Source organism: Mus caroli, chromosome X, assembly GCF_900094665.2.
Source record: "Mus caroli chromosome X, CAROLI_EIJ_v1.1, whole genome shotgun sequence".
Taxonomy (NCBI): Eukaryota; Metazoa; Chordata; class Mammalia; order Rodentia; family Muridae; genus Mus; species Mus caroli.
In genome coordinates this window covers 153,549,539-153,565,087 of record NC_034589.1, presented here as the reverse complement: position 1 = coordinate 153,565,087, position 15,549 = coordinate 153,549,539, and the positions used below count along the sequence as shown (strand labels likewise).

Here is a 15,549-nt window from a genome sequence, read left to right as displayed (position 1 = left end):
CTCACTTTGTAGACCAGGCTGGCCTCGAACTCAGAAATCCGCCTGCCTCTGCCTCCCGAGTGCTGGGATTAAAGGCGTGCGCCACCACGCCCGGCTCTTACATACTTTTCTCCTTTCTCTTGATTCAGATTTTCCTTGTAGCCTGGTACCTCACCAGGTAGCCTAGACTAATTGGGAAAAAAAGCTGCCAGGGATTCACCCATCTCTTCCTCCCATCTTACTATTGCTGGGATCATAAGCTCTCTCTGTGCATGGTGTTCTCTATATCGAAAATTGTGCATTCAAATATACTGATGTGTGTTTCATATACTTTGTTATTCTTATGCATGCTATTAAAAAGTTCAATAGGCTCATGTGCTTTTAGACATAAATTTATGCTAACTATAGAGATAATGAGCCAGTCAATATATAAAATGTGAACTAAGACCTGCATTTAATCATTCTGTTTTGTTTACAGTTGTGGTAATGGTAGGTTTGAGATAAATGCCATTTCAAAGAGGATGTTGAATAGAATCAGTTCAGTGGTGGTGAATGCCATGATTCAGATTATTGTAGAGGAGTTAGAGAGATAACTAATCAGTTAATAGCACTTGATGCTCTTGAAGAAGACCTGAGTTTGGGTCCTAGCACCCAGATCAGGTAGCTCACAGCTCCCTGTAATGTCAACTACAGGAGATATATACCCTCTTCTGTCCTCACATGCACAACCCCCATAAACATGTGCACATGAATAAAAGTGAATTAAAAGTTTAAAGAATATTTGTTGAAAGAAAGACTAATATTCAGTTTGTAATTTTTCTATCTCCTTGATAAAATGAGCCTGTAATGAACATATGCCATGTTCTCTTCCAATATCCCTGTATTATTCATAATTACTTTTAAATAATCTTATTCATATAAGCATATGTATAGTATAACGTGTGTTTGCATTTACCACAACTTTCTAAGCTAATAAGAAACATTACATAATTTAAAATAACTATGTTTTATTCTATTTAAAAGTAACTATCAAGAAGGAACCTTGTATGACACCAAGACAATTAGTCATTAATGTCTAGTTTTGTCCCAGATATTTTCCAACATCACTTTTAGGTGAAAGATTACTTGCAAGAACAGAGCAGTCTTTGAATTCCAAAATGAAATGTCATGTTTTTTGCTGCTGTCACAAATAGACAAGTATGACATTTTCATTTCGCATTTTATTTCTTGTAAATAATTTAACATGTCTTCAAGTATCACAATTGCCTTGGTGTAAGTCCCTTGTATGGAAGTGGAATATTAAATATATGTGGTTGCTGCAAATAGAAGTTAAATTTCCTTTGGAAAAAGACATTTACCTAACAGAATAATCATTGCTGCTGGCTCACAGGTCCACCTCAGTACTTAATTGAGACTTTCTTCCTAAGTGATTCTAGGTTGTGTCAAGTAGACAGTTAAAAATTAACCACCACAGTGAACTGCCTTTATGTCTTCCTTAGTCTTCCTCATCTGTAAAATTGACAACAGAATAATACCTACTCACTGTGGAATGACATACAGTGCTCACTGGCACACAGTGAGCTTTCAGTGTTTTAGTTCTTACTACACATATATGCTAATCCCTTGCTTTTACAATAACCCATTTTACTAGTTTGTATCCATAAATGTGAATTCATTCAAATGAAATGCTCAGGATTGAAGCGGTCAGATGTTAATGATCAAGAAATGTATGGATAGTGTCTCCCTGATGGCCATCTGATTCTTAAGTACTTACAACTGTAGACTAAAGACCTACAAATGAAGTTTCAAATTTTATCTTAAAAACAAAAACAAAAACTGAGCCAGGAGGTGGTGGCATATGCCTTTAATCCCAGCACTTGGGAGGAAGATGCAGATTCCTGGTCTAGAGAGTGAGTTCCAGGACAGCCAGGGGTACAGAGAAACTGTCTTGAACCCCCCCCAAAAAAAACCAAAACACAAAAACAAAAAACAAACAAACAAACAAAAAACCTGATAAGTGCCAGCCAATTAGACAGAAAGGACTCAATTTTCCTCTTGTGAGGATTAAGGCAAGCAATGTGGGTGTGCATGTTCATGCAAAAAGATACACATGCTTGTGTGTATGCATCTTAAAGGACAGAGGACAAGCTCAGATGTTCCTCAAGTGCCATCTACTTTTGTTGAGTCAGGGACTCTCACTGGCACACAAGTCATAATGTATGTTTGAGGTGGTTTGTCAGGGGTTTCCAGTGCTTTGCATATCACCATTACATTGGTGCTATGGTTACAAGCATGTACCCATACAAGTAGCTTTTTAAAAATTGCGGTTTCTGGGGATTGAACTTGAGTCCTTGGACATACAGGAAAAAAACATTGCTATCTCCCCAGCACTTTAAATTGATAATGTTAATGTGCTTAGGATTTAGTAGCTTAAAAGTATTTTAGCTTCCAGAAATATGCCCCACACTGTCACTTAGCATGAATGACAAAAAAAAATTCCAATATGGCACAGCATTATGAATGTTTCCAAGCTAACTGTATATATAATAATATGCAACACACTGACAACAAAGATGTAAAGTTTCATGTTTCTTCTTTAAAATGTTATAACTGTAAAAAATGTTATAAAGTGAGTTTGAGGAATATTTTGAAATGGCTTTACCTTTTTTTTTTAACATTCCTATCCTCTTACCACTTATTTTCTATTTTGCTTTATAAAAATTCATGACATTTATCCGATAAACCAATTTAAAATGATGCATTTCTTTGAGGAGAGAGGCAAAAAAGTAAACATACAAATTTTCATGGCTTCCCTCCATGTTGTCTAGTTGATTTCTTCCTAGCAGAAAATAGATTTGTGATAGAACTGTATAACCAGGAAAGAGACAGAATAAGAGAAAGGCTCCTTTTTCCTAGGAGCTTTGATGGAGGTCCAGTGCTAAACTCTTTCATTCAGAGCTTCCTGGCTGGTTGTTTACATAGCCAAAAGGGGTGTTACTTGATTCAACTGAGAAGAATTTGTCATGCGCAAAGGAATGCATCTCTGGATTCTGTTGAATCCAATGAGATGGATTGCAACAGGTTTTTCCTATCTCAGAAAGCATTCAGGGAAATGTCCATGGAGACACTTAAAATACTCCACAGGAAAAAACAAAACAAAACAAAACATGAAGCAGGGGATCATCAGACAGTGATTTTCTTGTTGACAAAGGCAAGAATATCAGTAATATCAGTCTAGTCCTGCATCTCTGAATAGATGAATCAATTCTTATTTTGATCAAAGTACACTGAAAACATGGCAATTTTTGCTTTACATCTAATTTACTCTGGCAACAGTATAGATATTATGTGACATTTCTGCCAGTGTTTATATCTGAATCTTAGTTGGTTTAGTTTGTTTTGTATTTTTGTACACGGTGTGTGTGTGTGTTTGTCCAAGCATCATAGTATATATAGAAACAAAGGAGTAAATTCAGAGGCATTATAAGAATCTGCTTAGCATATGTATTTAAAGCAAAACCATCGCTGTCCATCCGGAACCCCAGTTTCAGCCTTATGCTGATCCAATGATCCACATTTGCTCATCAGCATAATAATATTTAGGCAATGTCTAAAATATTGATGATCTAATGATTAAAGCAAAGCAGTCAACCAAATGGCCAGTCGAAAAAAAAAAAAAAAAAAAAACTTCTGCTGATGAATTCTGCTAAATGATCTGAGCTTATATTTTCCAAACTCAAAACTCTTTGGAGGTAAGTTATCATTGCTTAATTGCCATTATTCAAAATACTAGTGGGAAGTTATCATGCAGTTCTGGTTTAATTTTTTTCTTTGCAGTCTCATCATCATTTTCATTTTGTTTACATCTCTAACCACAGATGTTGATGGAGCTGTAATGTTGCTTCAATGTCTATTGCAATATTTTTATTGCATTCTGCAGGTCCTCCAGTAAACGTTACTTGCAATATTTTTATCAACAGTTTTGGATCGGTCACAGAAACCACCATGGTAAGTGCTACAGTTCCACTGGCAAGAGAAAAACGTGACTCAATTATGCCATGAACACAACCTGTCAAATTTTCTATTGTTCAAATTACAGGACGTCCTGTAAATGTTACCTGCAACATATTTATCAACAGCTTTGGGTCAATAGCAGAAACTACAATGGTGAGTGGGACTGAGCATTGAAGCCATCGTGTGAAGGAATGGGATATGGGATCACAGCACTATTGCATATTTATGTGACATTAACTGAGTGCCAAACTCTAACCTCACCATCCTCTAAAAACAGACATTTCTATATCTTCATTTCAAAAAGTCATTCATTAAGGAGCTACAACTTAAAATCCAATGAATCTTTACCTATTACCCCAAGGCAATTTTATAACATATAATTTTTGTTAGATTTGTCAGAATGAGTATCAATCTCCAATGTTTCATAAGTTTGTATTTTTTAAGTTTGACATATGATTGTCATTGTTAGTCTTTTACTTATTACAAAAGCTGAGACAACATTAAGCCTGTCTATTGCAAGTTTATGATACCACAAAAAGGAGAGATTCAGATTAGCACAAGTACACACACCCATGTTCATATATGTACACATAATTTTCTTGGCAATAGAAGGTAATATCAAGTTCACAGAAATTACACAAAATATTAACAGATTTGAAAAATATAAACATAATAAAATATCCATTAAAATACATAGTGCAAAAATCTTCCAACTATTTGAAGTAGATTGTACAATGTGCTAATATGACTTATCAATAAAATGGCCACGTTGCAAATGACTCAGACAATTAGATCATTAGCTAACCCCACATAGCTCTAGATTATATCATGAGATTACATCTAGGGTGAAATTTTTCCTTGGACTCTGTCTGGTTTATTAAAAGTTCTTAGTTGCTTGCTCCTAATTTACATGGTTATTAAATCATATAGCAACATTATTGGATGAGACCAAAATGAAACTGTAGTTGAATTTGATTGAGTGTTATACTAACATACATACTACAAAGTCTCAAGAGGTGAAAAATGAACATACGATGTCATTGATAAATAAAAAAATTAGTAGATTTTCTCTTCTAGGCTTCTAAGCTCGTGTTTAGTGAATTACTGTATTTTGTGATGTCTTTGATACTAAGAAGAATTAATTTAGTCTACTTGTCAACTTTATTGGCAAAGCATAAAATATAATGTATATCTATTACCCATTTTGACATCACTCTGAAGCAGCATCTTCCAGAAGTAAGATTTTTAGCAAGATGTGTAGTACATTGAGAATTTTACCTAAATAAGCTACTTTTGATAGGGTTATAAGAAACACAAAACAAAACATGAACAGAAAAACACAACTCTAGGCTTGACAAACAGTTTCTGTCACTCCTATTGCTTTTCCTTTAAAAGAGGGACACTGTTTCCAGTAGCCCACTGTCACCAGCTTTACACGATGGCATTCAATGACCATATTTGCACGACCTAATGCTGATTGCATTACTTAGACTCCTAAGTTGCCTTGATTAAATCTCCCCCATTGCATTTTAATCTCAATCAAAAATGTAAATATGCACCTTTTCCATGTTCATTAATACAAGAAGCTAAACATTTAAGGAGATGAAAATGGAAGGTATGGATACTCAATTTTCCTCAGTCTTTAAGATTTACAGAGCTGTTTAGTAATTGGGCTGCTTAGGTGCTTCTGGCCACTTAGTAAGTGTCCTTTGTCATGTTTCCAATGGGGGGGAAAGGAAACTGTTGCTCAAAGGTAACATCAGCAGCCTGTTTATCTGCTGTGTAAGGCAGATCAAACTGCATGTTTAGAAGAGTGTTGCATAGTGTGCTTCTTTTATTTCACTTATTAGCTTTTGATGTAATGACAAGCTTCTTTCGGTTTTGAAAAACACATGTACATGTTGTTTTCTAATGGCTTTGATATGAAACAAAAAAAATACAAAAAATGGTCATGTTTCTGTTCAAGAAGAAAATCTCATGTCACCTAGGGTGAGAATTGGCAAACGCTTCCTATAAAAAGACAGACTTTAGACCTTGGGAGCCAGATGGTTTCTCTCATGCCTACTCAACTCTGCCCTTTGGGCACAAAAACAGCCATACTAATCGTGATCAAATTGATATGAGTGCACTCCAATAAAACTTTGCTTGCAAATTTAGACTGGGTCAAACATGCCAACCACGGAAGTAAGGCATTTGTAGTTAAATATATGATATATTGATAATAGTGTGAAAAATATTGTTAAAATTTCCTGACTTCCAAGAGGATTAAGCTTGCCTTGGTGTCCACCTGATTCAACTTGTCTTAATTGAGTCAGGCTACAAAGTAGCACAAACTCAATGGTTTATAAACAGCAGAATTGATTTCTCTCTTGGAGGCTGGAAGCCCAAGAATTAGGTGCCAACAGCACATCAGTGTTGGTAAGGGAATTATTAAGGTTAGAGACTGCTGATATTGTGTGTGTGTGTGTGTCTGTGTGTGTGTGTGTGTGTCTGTGTGTGTGTGTGTGTCTGTGTGTGTGTCTTCCCATTCTAGAAAGTTCTCATAATTGAATACTATCCTGCTGGGAGTCAGAGTTTTAAAACTAAGATTTAAGAGGTTATAAATGTTTAGCCTAATCCACGCACACATGTTGTCATAGCCCAAACTTACTTTCCCAAATCCCCAGGATTCTACAATTAATAAATTTGTTGATACTTCCCCAAAATTTGACTCACAAAAGTTGTTTAAAAGTTAAACCGAACTTCACCTAATTTTAGTTTCGATCAGAAATGTTAACCTTTATTCAGATCAATAAATAATGGAGGACATCAATTAGTGTTATCTGTAGTTTCTGGAACTATTTTTCCCAAGAGTGCTTCCAAACTGAGTTTCTGATCATATTTGTTGTTCTCTGTTTCTTTCAATTTCATTTTCCCACAGTGACTGAAGTAGCATTATTGAACGATTTATTTTGGTTGGATGTTTCTAAAGAAGAGGTGATAATTATCTGTTTCTGTCACCTTTCTTATGGTATTATACGACCAGCCCCTCCCATGGTTAATGAAATCACACTGATTTATTGTAAATACTGCTTGTTGACAAAGTATTGGTTTACTTACAGAATCAATACAAATGCTCCCTTCTTTGATACAAGTATTGGAGTGATTCACTCATAGAACAGCATATTGTTGTTTCTTTAAGGAATAGTTTTATGGATCATCATAATGATAGGTTACACAATAATATGTTTATTTGTTCCTTAAGAGGCACATGAATTTGTTGCTGTTTGGCCCTGTACTATGGTTGTTCAGCAGATATAGTTTTGTATGGTCTTAAAGATGTAGGAGACTAAGAAGGGATATACACTGACACAGGTTATTCTCTGTTTTAGAAATATCAGTTTATCCTTTCCTTTTTTTCTTTCTCCCTTTTCTTTAGTTGATGATGACAATTGAATTGCAAGATAAGGAATATATTTACCTTCTTGTCTTTCTTAAGGTTGAGGAAGAAATAGAAAATATTAGCAAGATAAGTAGCAGCCAAGGGTATTTCGTACCAACTGTATGCCACTCTCCCAAAGCCTGATGCATCAGAAAATGGAGATGATAAACTTTCTTCCCATCACCAAATGACTGCCCAAAGAGATGGCAGTGGATTCTATATGACTTGGGCCTGTAGTCACCTATATACTACCCATGCTCCAACAGTAGATTCTGAGTCTTGACATATTTAAGAAATGTGAGGGATAGATAAATGTACTTGAATGTATTTTTTTCCATTCCTACTGCGCTACTAGGAGTTACTTTGCCACTAATCAGAAATTGCCTTCCTAAGAAACTCAGAGAAGACAGAGCCTGACATGGATGCATAGCACTTTCCTTTAAGTCAGTCACTGAATGAGCATGTCACAAAAAGATGCTGACTGATAAGAGATAGCATATTATTATGTTTCTTATTTCTAACATCTTAAAGAATAATCAGCACATTGTCATAAACTAGATATTTTGTTAAGCTGATACATAAGATGAACTTGCTCTCTAAATTAATAGTGAAATCCTTATGTCCACATTCATCATAAAAAATCCAAGTTCTCTCGTTAAAACTAATACAGTTTTGAGATTATGAAAATATTTTTAGACTGTAGTCAGGTTTAAAAACCAAAGTTGTAATATAAGCATTATGGAGAATCAAGGAGTTGGGTTGTCATATCTGATATATTTATAATTAGATTGAAAATTGCACACATACCAAGCAGTAAGAAGTAATGACTGGGTTTGATATGCATGTGTATGGGATAAAGTGGCCATCTTTATGTACAAATTCAGAGCTTGGTATAGTAGTACAAAATAATTCAGCCTAATGAAACAATGTCTATGGAGTAGGCCCTGCTTTATAAGGGATTTGAAAAAGAAACTTGAAAAATTCTAAATTTGACATAAAAGACTATTATGGAATGTAAGAACACATATTACCAGTTTTAAGACCATAATAAAGATTATGCAGTTTATATGTGTATATTATTTTAAATGAAATATATCCACATACATAATATAAATGTTTCTATCGCCTTGTCCAATGCTCAGAGATTCAATAATATAAAAACAAATTTTAGTACAAGGAAATATGTCATTTAGTTGAAGTAGAATTTGTCCTTAGAGAGTACAGGCAATGTAAAAGAGAAACTAGTCTGCATTTAAACATGTTTCTCAGTATTTACTTTCCTTTTAATAGTTTATTGAGCCTGGAAGCAGGAGAAAATCCCAAGAAGGATTACAGAATTATATAACCACTCTATTATGATCTATGCTATTATTAGATCATGAATCTATTTGTAAATAAAGAGAAATGATACATTGATAAATTATGTGTGCCAAATAATTATCATACATTGGAAATCATAGTGAACCTGAACACAGGCATAGCTGCAAAAACTTGTCTTTGTTTATCTAATTTCTCCTTGGACATTCCTTTTAAAGATACCTTTTAATACTTTAAAATTTTAAGTACATTTAACAGTTGTTATCTATTTCAGAATAGTGTATTTCATCACAAAAATATCATGGATAAATCCTAGTGACTATATATCCAAAGGAGTATCTACTTATAAAGGTCTCATATATATTTTATCTCATATGTAATCATTGGATACAAATATTTTCCCTTTATGCATACTGGTATTTATGCATAGTGAAATTTTTATTTTAAATGAACTTTCGACAATTAATGGTCTTGTGTTTCTTCTAAAGATTTAAATAATACAAAGAAACATTTTATAATTATCTCAACATAAAATTCAAAATAGAAAACCAAGAACCACAGGGGAATACTCATGGGAATTTTCTATGAAAACATATGTGGAGATATTTTTCTTAAAAGTTACCATTTTAACATAAGCATGTCACCAAATTAATATCCCCTATGTGGATCAATAGACAGGGTTAAATTATCTCAGGAGTACAGGAGGATAACAAGGATACTATATTTGTGATTTTGTTTTCCAGTGATTTCTACCTGGCTTCTCATGGCCTTTTACACCCTAAAATACATCCTAGGGAAGATGCTGCTGTTCTCTAAATATTTAACTCTTTCACTTTTATGTCTAGCAGCACATACTTCCTGGAATTAGAGCATCTCTAGATTTGGTAGGGGAGAAGAGCCTCTTCTTTCCTTTGTGCAATTGAAACAAGCATATACACTCTCCCAACCCACCAAGAATTCTGTTAAGAATGTATTCTCACCAGGGGCCCAGCAAACACAGGAGTGTATCCTCACAGTCAGCTATTGGATGTATCACAGGGCTCCCAATGGAGAAGCTAGAGAAAGTACCCAAGGAGCTAAAGGGATCTGCAACCCTATTGTTGAAACAACATGATGTACTAACCAGTACCCCGGAGCTCTTGTCTCTAGCTGCATATGTATCGAAAGATGGCCTAGTCGGCCATCACTGGAAAGAGAGGCCCATTGGACTTGCAAACTTTATATGCCCCAATATAGGGGAATGCCAGGGCCAAAAGAATGGGAATGGGTGGGTAGGGAAGTGGGGGGCGCTATGGGGGACTTTTGGGATAGCATTGGAAATGTAATTGAGGAAAATATGTAATAAAAAATATTAAAAAAAAAGAATGTATTCTCACTATAGGAAACAAGAGGGTAACTGGCCCCATAAACTGAAGAGGCCTCATTGCCTTTTTTGGGAAATCTTAAAAGCATGTCACATATACCCAATACAAACATGAACATGGTGTTGCATTTTTAACTGTAACTTCTTTAATTTTCACAAATTAGGCTTTCTTGCTCACTTGTCACACAAATTTTGAATGGTTCAGTAACAGCCATTCCCAAATAGACACTGAACTGCTAATAGTCTCTTTCCTATCATAGTTCTCTGGTCTCTTTGTGTAACTCCCAAAATGAACAATGAGAAGTTTGAGGTCCTGCTATTCACTTTGTCTCTCACTGGGACAGCCATTGAGCTGACAGGTCAGGGTACTTATTGAACTAAGCCACCAAATGGCATCATCTCTGATTTGAAGATTTGCTGTGAAAAAATTCCAAATAAATGTCACCTTCTAAGCCTCTTCAAGTTAGAATGTTCATGATACTACAGTGGAAACCCTTCGGTAATCACTTTTAATAATGCAGGCTCTCCAAAAGATCTCATGGTTGATCGTTTATTTGCAATAGTTGAGACTTATTTGATTTTTAGCCAGTTCCAGCCTTACATTAGGCAACTTCCCCAACAACTACGATATTCGAAGTGTTCTATGAGATTGGTTACCAGTAGTCTGCAGTTTCAAAAAATGGCATAGAAATTTTAATAGGTTAGTATATCCTCATCTCTAAAACTTTTATTTTCTTTTGACTATAAGAGAATTAATCAAAATAAGCTATTATTTGGCAGTTTCCATTTTACTTGGCAGATTGAACAATCACATATATTTGCTTACAAATAAGGGTACTGTGATAGTTTTGAACCTAAAGTAGAAAGTTTTTAAGAAAATAAGACAAAATAATCAACATTAAAGAAAAATAGTGGTTAAAAATATCTAGAGTCCAAGGATGTGGAGATGAAGCCAACAGGGCTTAAGTGAAAGGTATGAGAAGAAAGGAACAAATGAATGTGTCTCTCACCTTTAATAACCATGAGTGACAGGAATGAGTAGCTCTGAAACCACAGTCATGATGGACTAGAGGCTCCTGATGATGCCTCAGAGTCTAGATCATCAAGTTAGTTGGTGCTTCCATGAACCTAAAAGTCTTTTAACACAAGCCCCCAGGAAAGCAGTTACAGTTGCAAGCTGATTCATTAGCACAGAAGGAAATACCTGGATCAAGTAGGAAAGACAAGGCTTTACCTGAGGCTCCCACAGGGTGAAAACCTTTGTCTGAAAGTTTTCGTATGGGAAAAACATAAACAATTTCTGTTTGAATGAAGCATCAAGCTGTCTACTGTAGACATAACACATTGAGGGAATTCAGTGAAATATCTAAGAGCTTTGAAAGTACTTAGTTGTGAAAGAACCATTTTGTCACCATGAAGTGTCTTAATGTTTTTAAGATTTTAAGAATATTGATCTATCATAATATGGTTTTATATGATTTTCCCTCCCAAATTACAGAGTGAGTTTTCTTCTGTACATAGCATCTAAGCAAAAAAAAAAAATAGTTCAATAATCTTGTCATTTTTGATAGAGAAAATGAAGCAGGTTTATTTGGTAATCTGCCATGACACATCAACTTCTGTACTCATCATTGCCCTTTTCTACAGAAAAATCATCTTCATTTAATACAACTTCAACCAAGAAATAGTAATTCAAGCACAAAAGGTCAAGAAAGTCCACATGTTTAATTGGTGTTCTGATTTGCTTGTATCTCTTTCTTTCATCCTCTCCAACGTAAATTCTAGTAGATCTCAGTGATGTATTTTGATCAACGTGTACAGAGAATGGTTTGACCAGACAAAAACACTCTATCAAAACAGAAAGACTGTGAGAAGAAAAATTGAATAGATTTCTTCAGCCAGGGTGGGCAATAAGTGGCTCTTGTCTATGGCATCTCTGTAGGACTACCGGGTGAACATTTTTCTGAGACAGCAGTGGAACGATTCACGGCTGGCATACAGTGAGTACCCAGATGATTCCCTGGATTTGGATCCCTCAATGTTGGATTCGATTTGGAAACCAGATTTGTTCTTTGCCAATGAGAAGGGTGCCAATTTCCATGATGTCACCACTGACAACAAGTTGTTGCGGATTTCCAAAAATGGCAAAGTGCTCTACAGTATTAGGTAAGCTGTTGGTTTTATCACTTCATTTTTCAAGGCCTATATAGATGTCTGATTGTTCAGGACAGAATTTTATGAATATATGACTTTGTGGTTTCTTGTTTATTATTTGAATCTTAGATATATGGATTTCAGAATATCTCAAGGTCTAATAAGTATGATTCTTCACAACAAATATGTATCCAGTTTGTTTATGGGCAGGTGATTATGGTATTATATAAACACCTAAGTAAATGTATTAAATCAAGAAATTATTGATTCTTCAATCTAATTACCATGAACCATAGTATGTGATTTCTAATTTCAGTTATTCTATTTTTCATTTATTCATTTTTTTATTGACTTTACATCCTGATTGCAGCTTCTCCTCCTTTCTCTCATCCCAGACCCTCTCTCTCCTTCTCATTCTATCATATCTCCCTTCCTTTTGCCTCATGGTGGGTAAGGAGTCCTGTAGATATCAACTGGCCTTGGCATAAAAGTTGGAGTAAGACTTGGCTCATCTTTTTTATTAGTTATTTTCTTTATTTACATTTCAAATGTTATCACCTTTCCTGGTTTCCCCTCTGAAAACCCCTATCCCAACCCCCCTCCTCCTGCTCACCCACCCACCCACTCTTGTTTCCCTGTCCTGGCATTCCCCTACACTGAAGCATCTTAGGCTCATTTCCTATTAAGACTAGACAAGACAGCCCAATTAAAGGGAAAGGATCCAAAGGCTGGTAGCAGTCATAGACATCACCTGCTTCACTTGTTATAGGTACCACATGAAAACCAAGTTACACATCTGTGGTATGAGTAGGGAGCCTAGGTCCATCCAATGCATTCTCTTTGGTTGGTGGTATAGTCTCTGTGAGATCCTATGGGCTCAGGGTAGTTGATTCTGTAAGTGTTCTTGTGGTGCCCTTAGCCTCTCTGGCTCCTTAATCCTTCCTCCCTTCTTCCACAAAATTTCCCTAGTTCTGCCTAATGGTTGGCTATGGGTCTATGTATCTGTTTCCATTAGCTGCTAAGAGAATCTTCTCAGAGAACAGGATCCTGTCTGGAAATATAGCAAAATATCATTAATAGTCTCAGGGAATGGCTATCTCACATGGCATGGGTCGAAAGTTGGGCCAGTCATTGATTGGCCATTCCCTCCATTTCTGCTCCATTTTTTCCCCACACATCTTGTTAGCAAGACAAATTTTGGATCAAACTTTTGTTGAGGGAATAGGTGTCCCTATCCCTCCACTGGATGTATTGCCTGGTTACAGAAAATGGCTGTTTCAGGTTCCATATTCCCTGTTGCTAGGAGTCTTAGATAGGGTCATCCTCAAAGATTACTGGGAGTTTCTCTTGTCCTATGTTTCTAGCTCATCCCAGAAATGCATACACTCTGATTTCAGTTCCCTCTCCTAGTTCTCACTCCTTCCATACTCCCCCACCTCTCTCCTCTATTCCCATCCTGCAGTACTCTCCCCACCCAATCCCCTCCCTGTATCCACACTCAATAGGTAATCTATTTCCCTTTCTCAGTGTCTACCCCTCCCTTGGGATCCTACATATTACTTAGCTTCCTTGAGTCTATGGTTTGTAGCATGGTTATCCTGTACTTTATGGCTAATATCCACTTAAAAGTGAGGGCATACAATGTGTGTCTTCCTAGGTCTGGGTGATCTCACTCAGAATGATATTTTCAAATCCCTTGCATTTGCCTGCAAATTTCATGATGTCCTTGATTTTAGTAGCTGAGTACTATTCCATTGTGTAAATGTAACACATTTTCTGCATCCTTTCTTCAGTTGTTGAGGGAACATGTAGATTGCTTCCAGTTTCTGGCTATTATTTATAGAGCTGCTATGAACACCATTGAGTAAGTGTCCTTGTGTTATAGTGGGGGCATGTTTTGGGTATATGCCCAGAATTAGTATAGATGGGTCTTGAGTTAGAACTATTTACAATTTTCTGAGAAACCACCAAATTGATTTCCAGAGTTGTTGTACTTGTTTTCACCCACAACAGCAATGGAGGAGTGTTCCTCTTTCTCCATATCCTCACCAGGATGTGCTCACTTGAGTTTTTGATCTTAGACATTCTCACTGGTGTGAGGCGGAATTTTAGGGTTGTTTTGATTTGTATTTCCCTGGTGATTTAGGATGTTGAAGATTCCTTTAAGTGTTTCTTAGGCATTAAAGATTCTTCTGTCATTAATTTTGACTAGCTTCGTTCCCCATTTTTAAATTGGGTTATTTGGGGTTTGGGTGTCTAATTTCTTGAGTGCTTTATATATTTTGGATATCATCCCTCTGTTGAATGTAAAGTTGTTAAAGATCTTTTTGGTATTCTGTGGGCTGCTGTTTTGTCTTTTTTAATTCCTTTTTTAATATAATTTATTTATTTTTATTCACATTACATCCCAACTGCAATCCCCCTCCTCCCATTCTTTGCCCTTATAAATACCACTATTACCTCTTCCCCTTCTCCTCAAAGAAGGGGAACCCCCTCCTTGGGAACTAGCCACCCTGGGACATCTAGTCTCAGCAGGACGAAGCACATCCTCCACTGATGCCCAATCGGGCCTTTCAGGTAGGGAAAGGAGATCCGATGGCAGGCCAACAGTGTCAGAGACAGTCCCTACTCCAATCAGTAGGGGACTCACAGGAAGACCAAGCTTTACTTCTGCTATAAATGGGAGCAGGCCCAGATCCAGGCCCTACATGCCCTTTGGTTGGTGGTTCAGTCTCTGAACCCCCATGGTCTCATGTTAGTTGACATTGTAGGTTTTCTTGTCTTGTCCTTGCTCCCACTGGCTTGCTCAATCCTGTTCCCCACTCTTCCATAAGACTCCCCATGCTTCATCTGATGTTTGGTTATGGGTCTCTGCATTTGCCTCCATCCGCTGATTGATGAAGCCTCTCAGGAGACAGTTTTGCTAGGTTCTTGTCTGATCATTAATAATGTCAGGAGTTGGCTCTCTCACAAAAGATGGGTACCAAGTTGGGGAAGTCTTTAGTTGGTTTTTCCTCAGTCTCAGCTCCATTTTTATCCCTGCACATCTTGTAGGGAGAACAAAATTCAACTGGAAGGTTCTGTGGATAGGTTGATATCCCCCTAATTCCACTGGAAGCCCTACCTGGCTACAGGAAGTGGCCACTTCAGTCTCTATATCCCCTGCTGGTAGGAATCTCAGCTAGGGTCACCCCCATAAATTTCAGATAGCCTCCCCAATCCAAGTCTCCAGCTAATCACATATATGGCCCCCATTAATTTTTATTGTCACTCTCAGCCCTCTCCCACCCCTCCCCTGACA

The 15,549-nt window shown here is 36.6% G+C and overlaps 1 protein-coding gene across 1 annotated transcript in view; it reads left to right on the top strand.

Annotated features, from left to right (window-relative positions):
• The window catches only part of Glra2 (glycine receptor alpha 2), a 202,367-nt gene that overhangs the window by 33,167 nt on the left and 153,651 nt on the right, over positions 1–15,549 (top strand). Inside the window, exons 3-4 of the mRNA XM_029472935.1 lie at positions 3,920–3,987; positions 12,037–12,260. Of these exons, the coding sequence (XP_029328795.1) occupies positions 3,920–3,987; positions 12,037–12,260 (292 nt within the window). The remainder of the gene's footprint in view (positions 1–3,919; positions 3,988–12,036; positions 12,261–15,549) is intronic.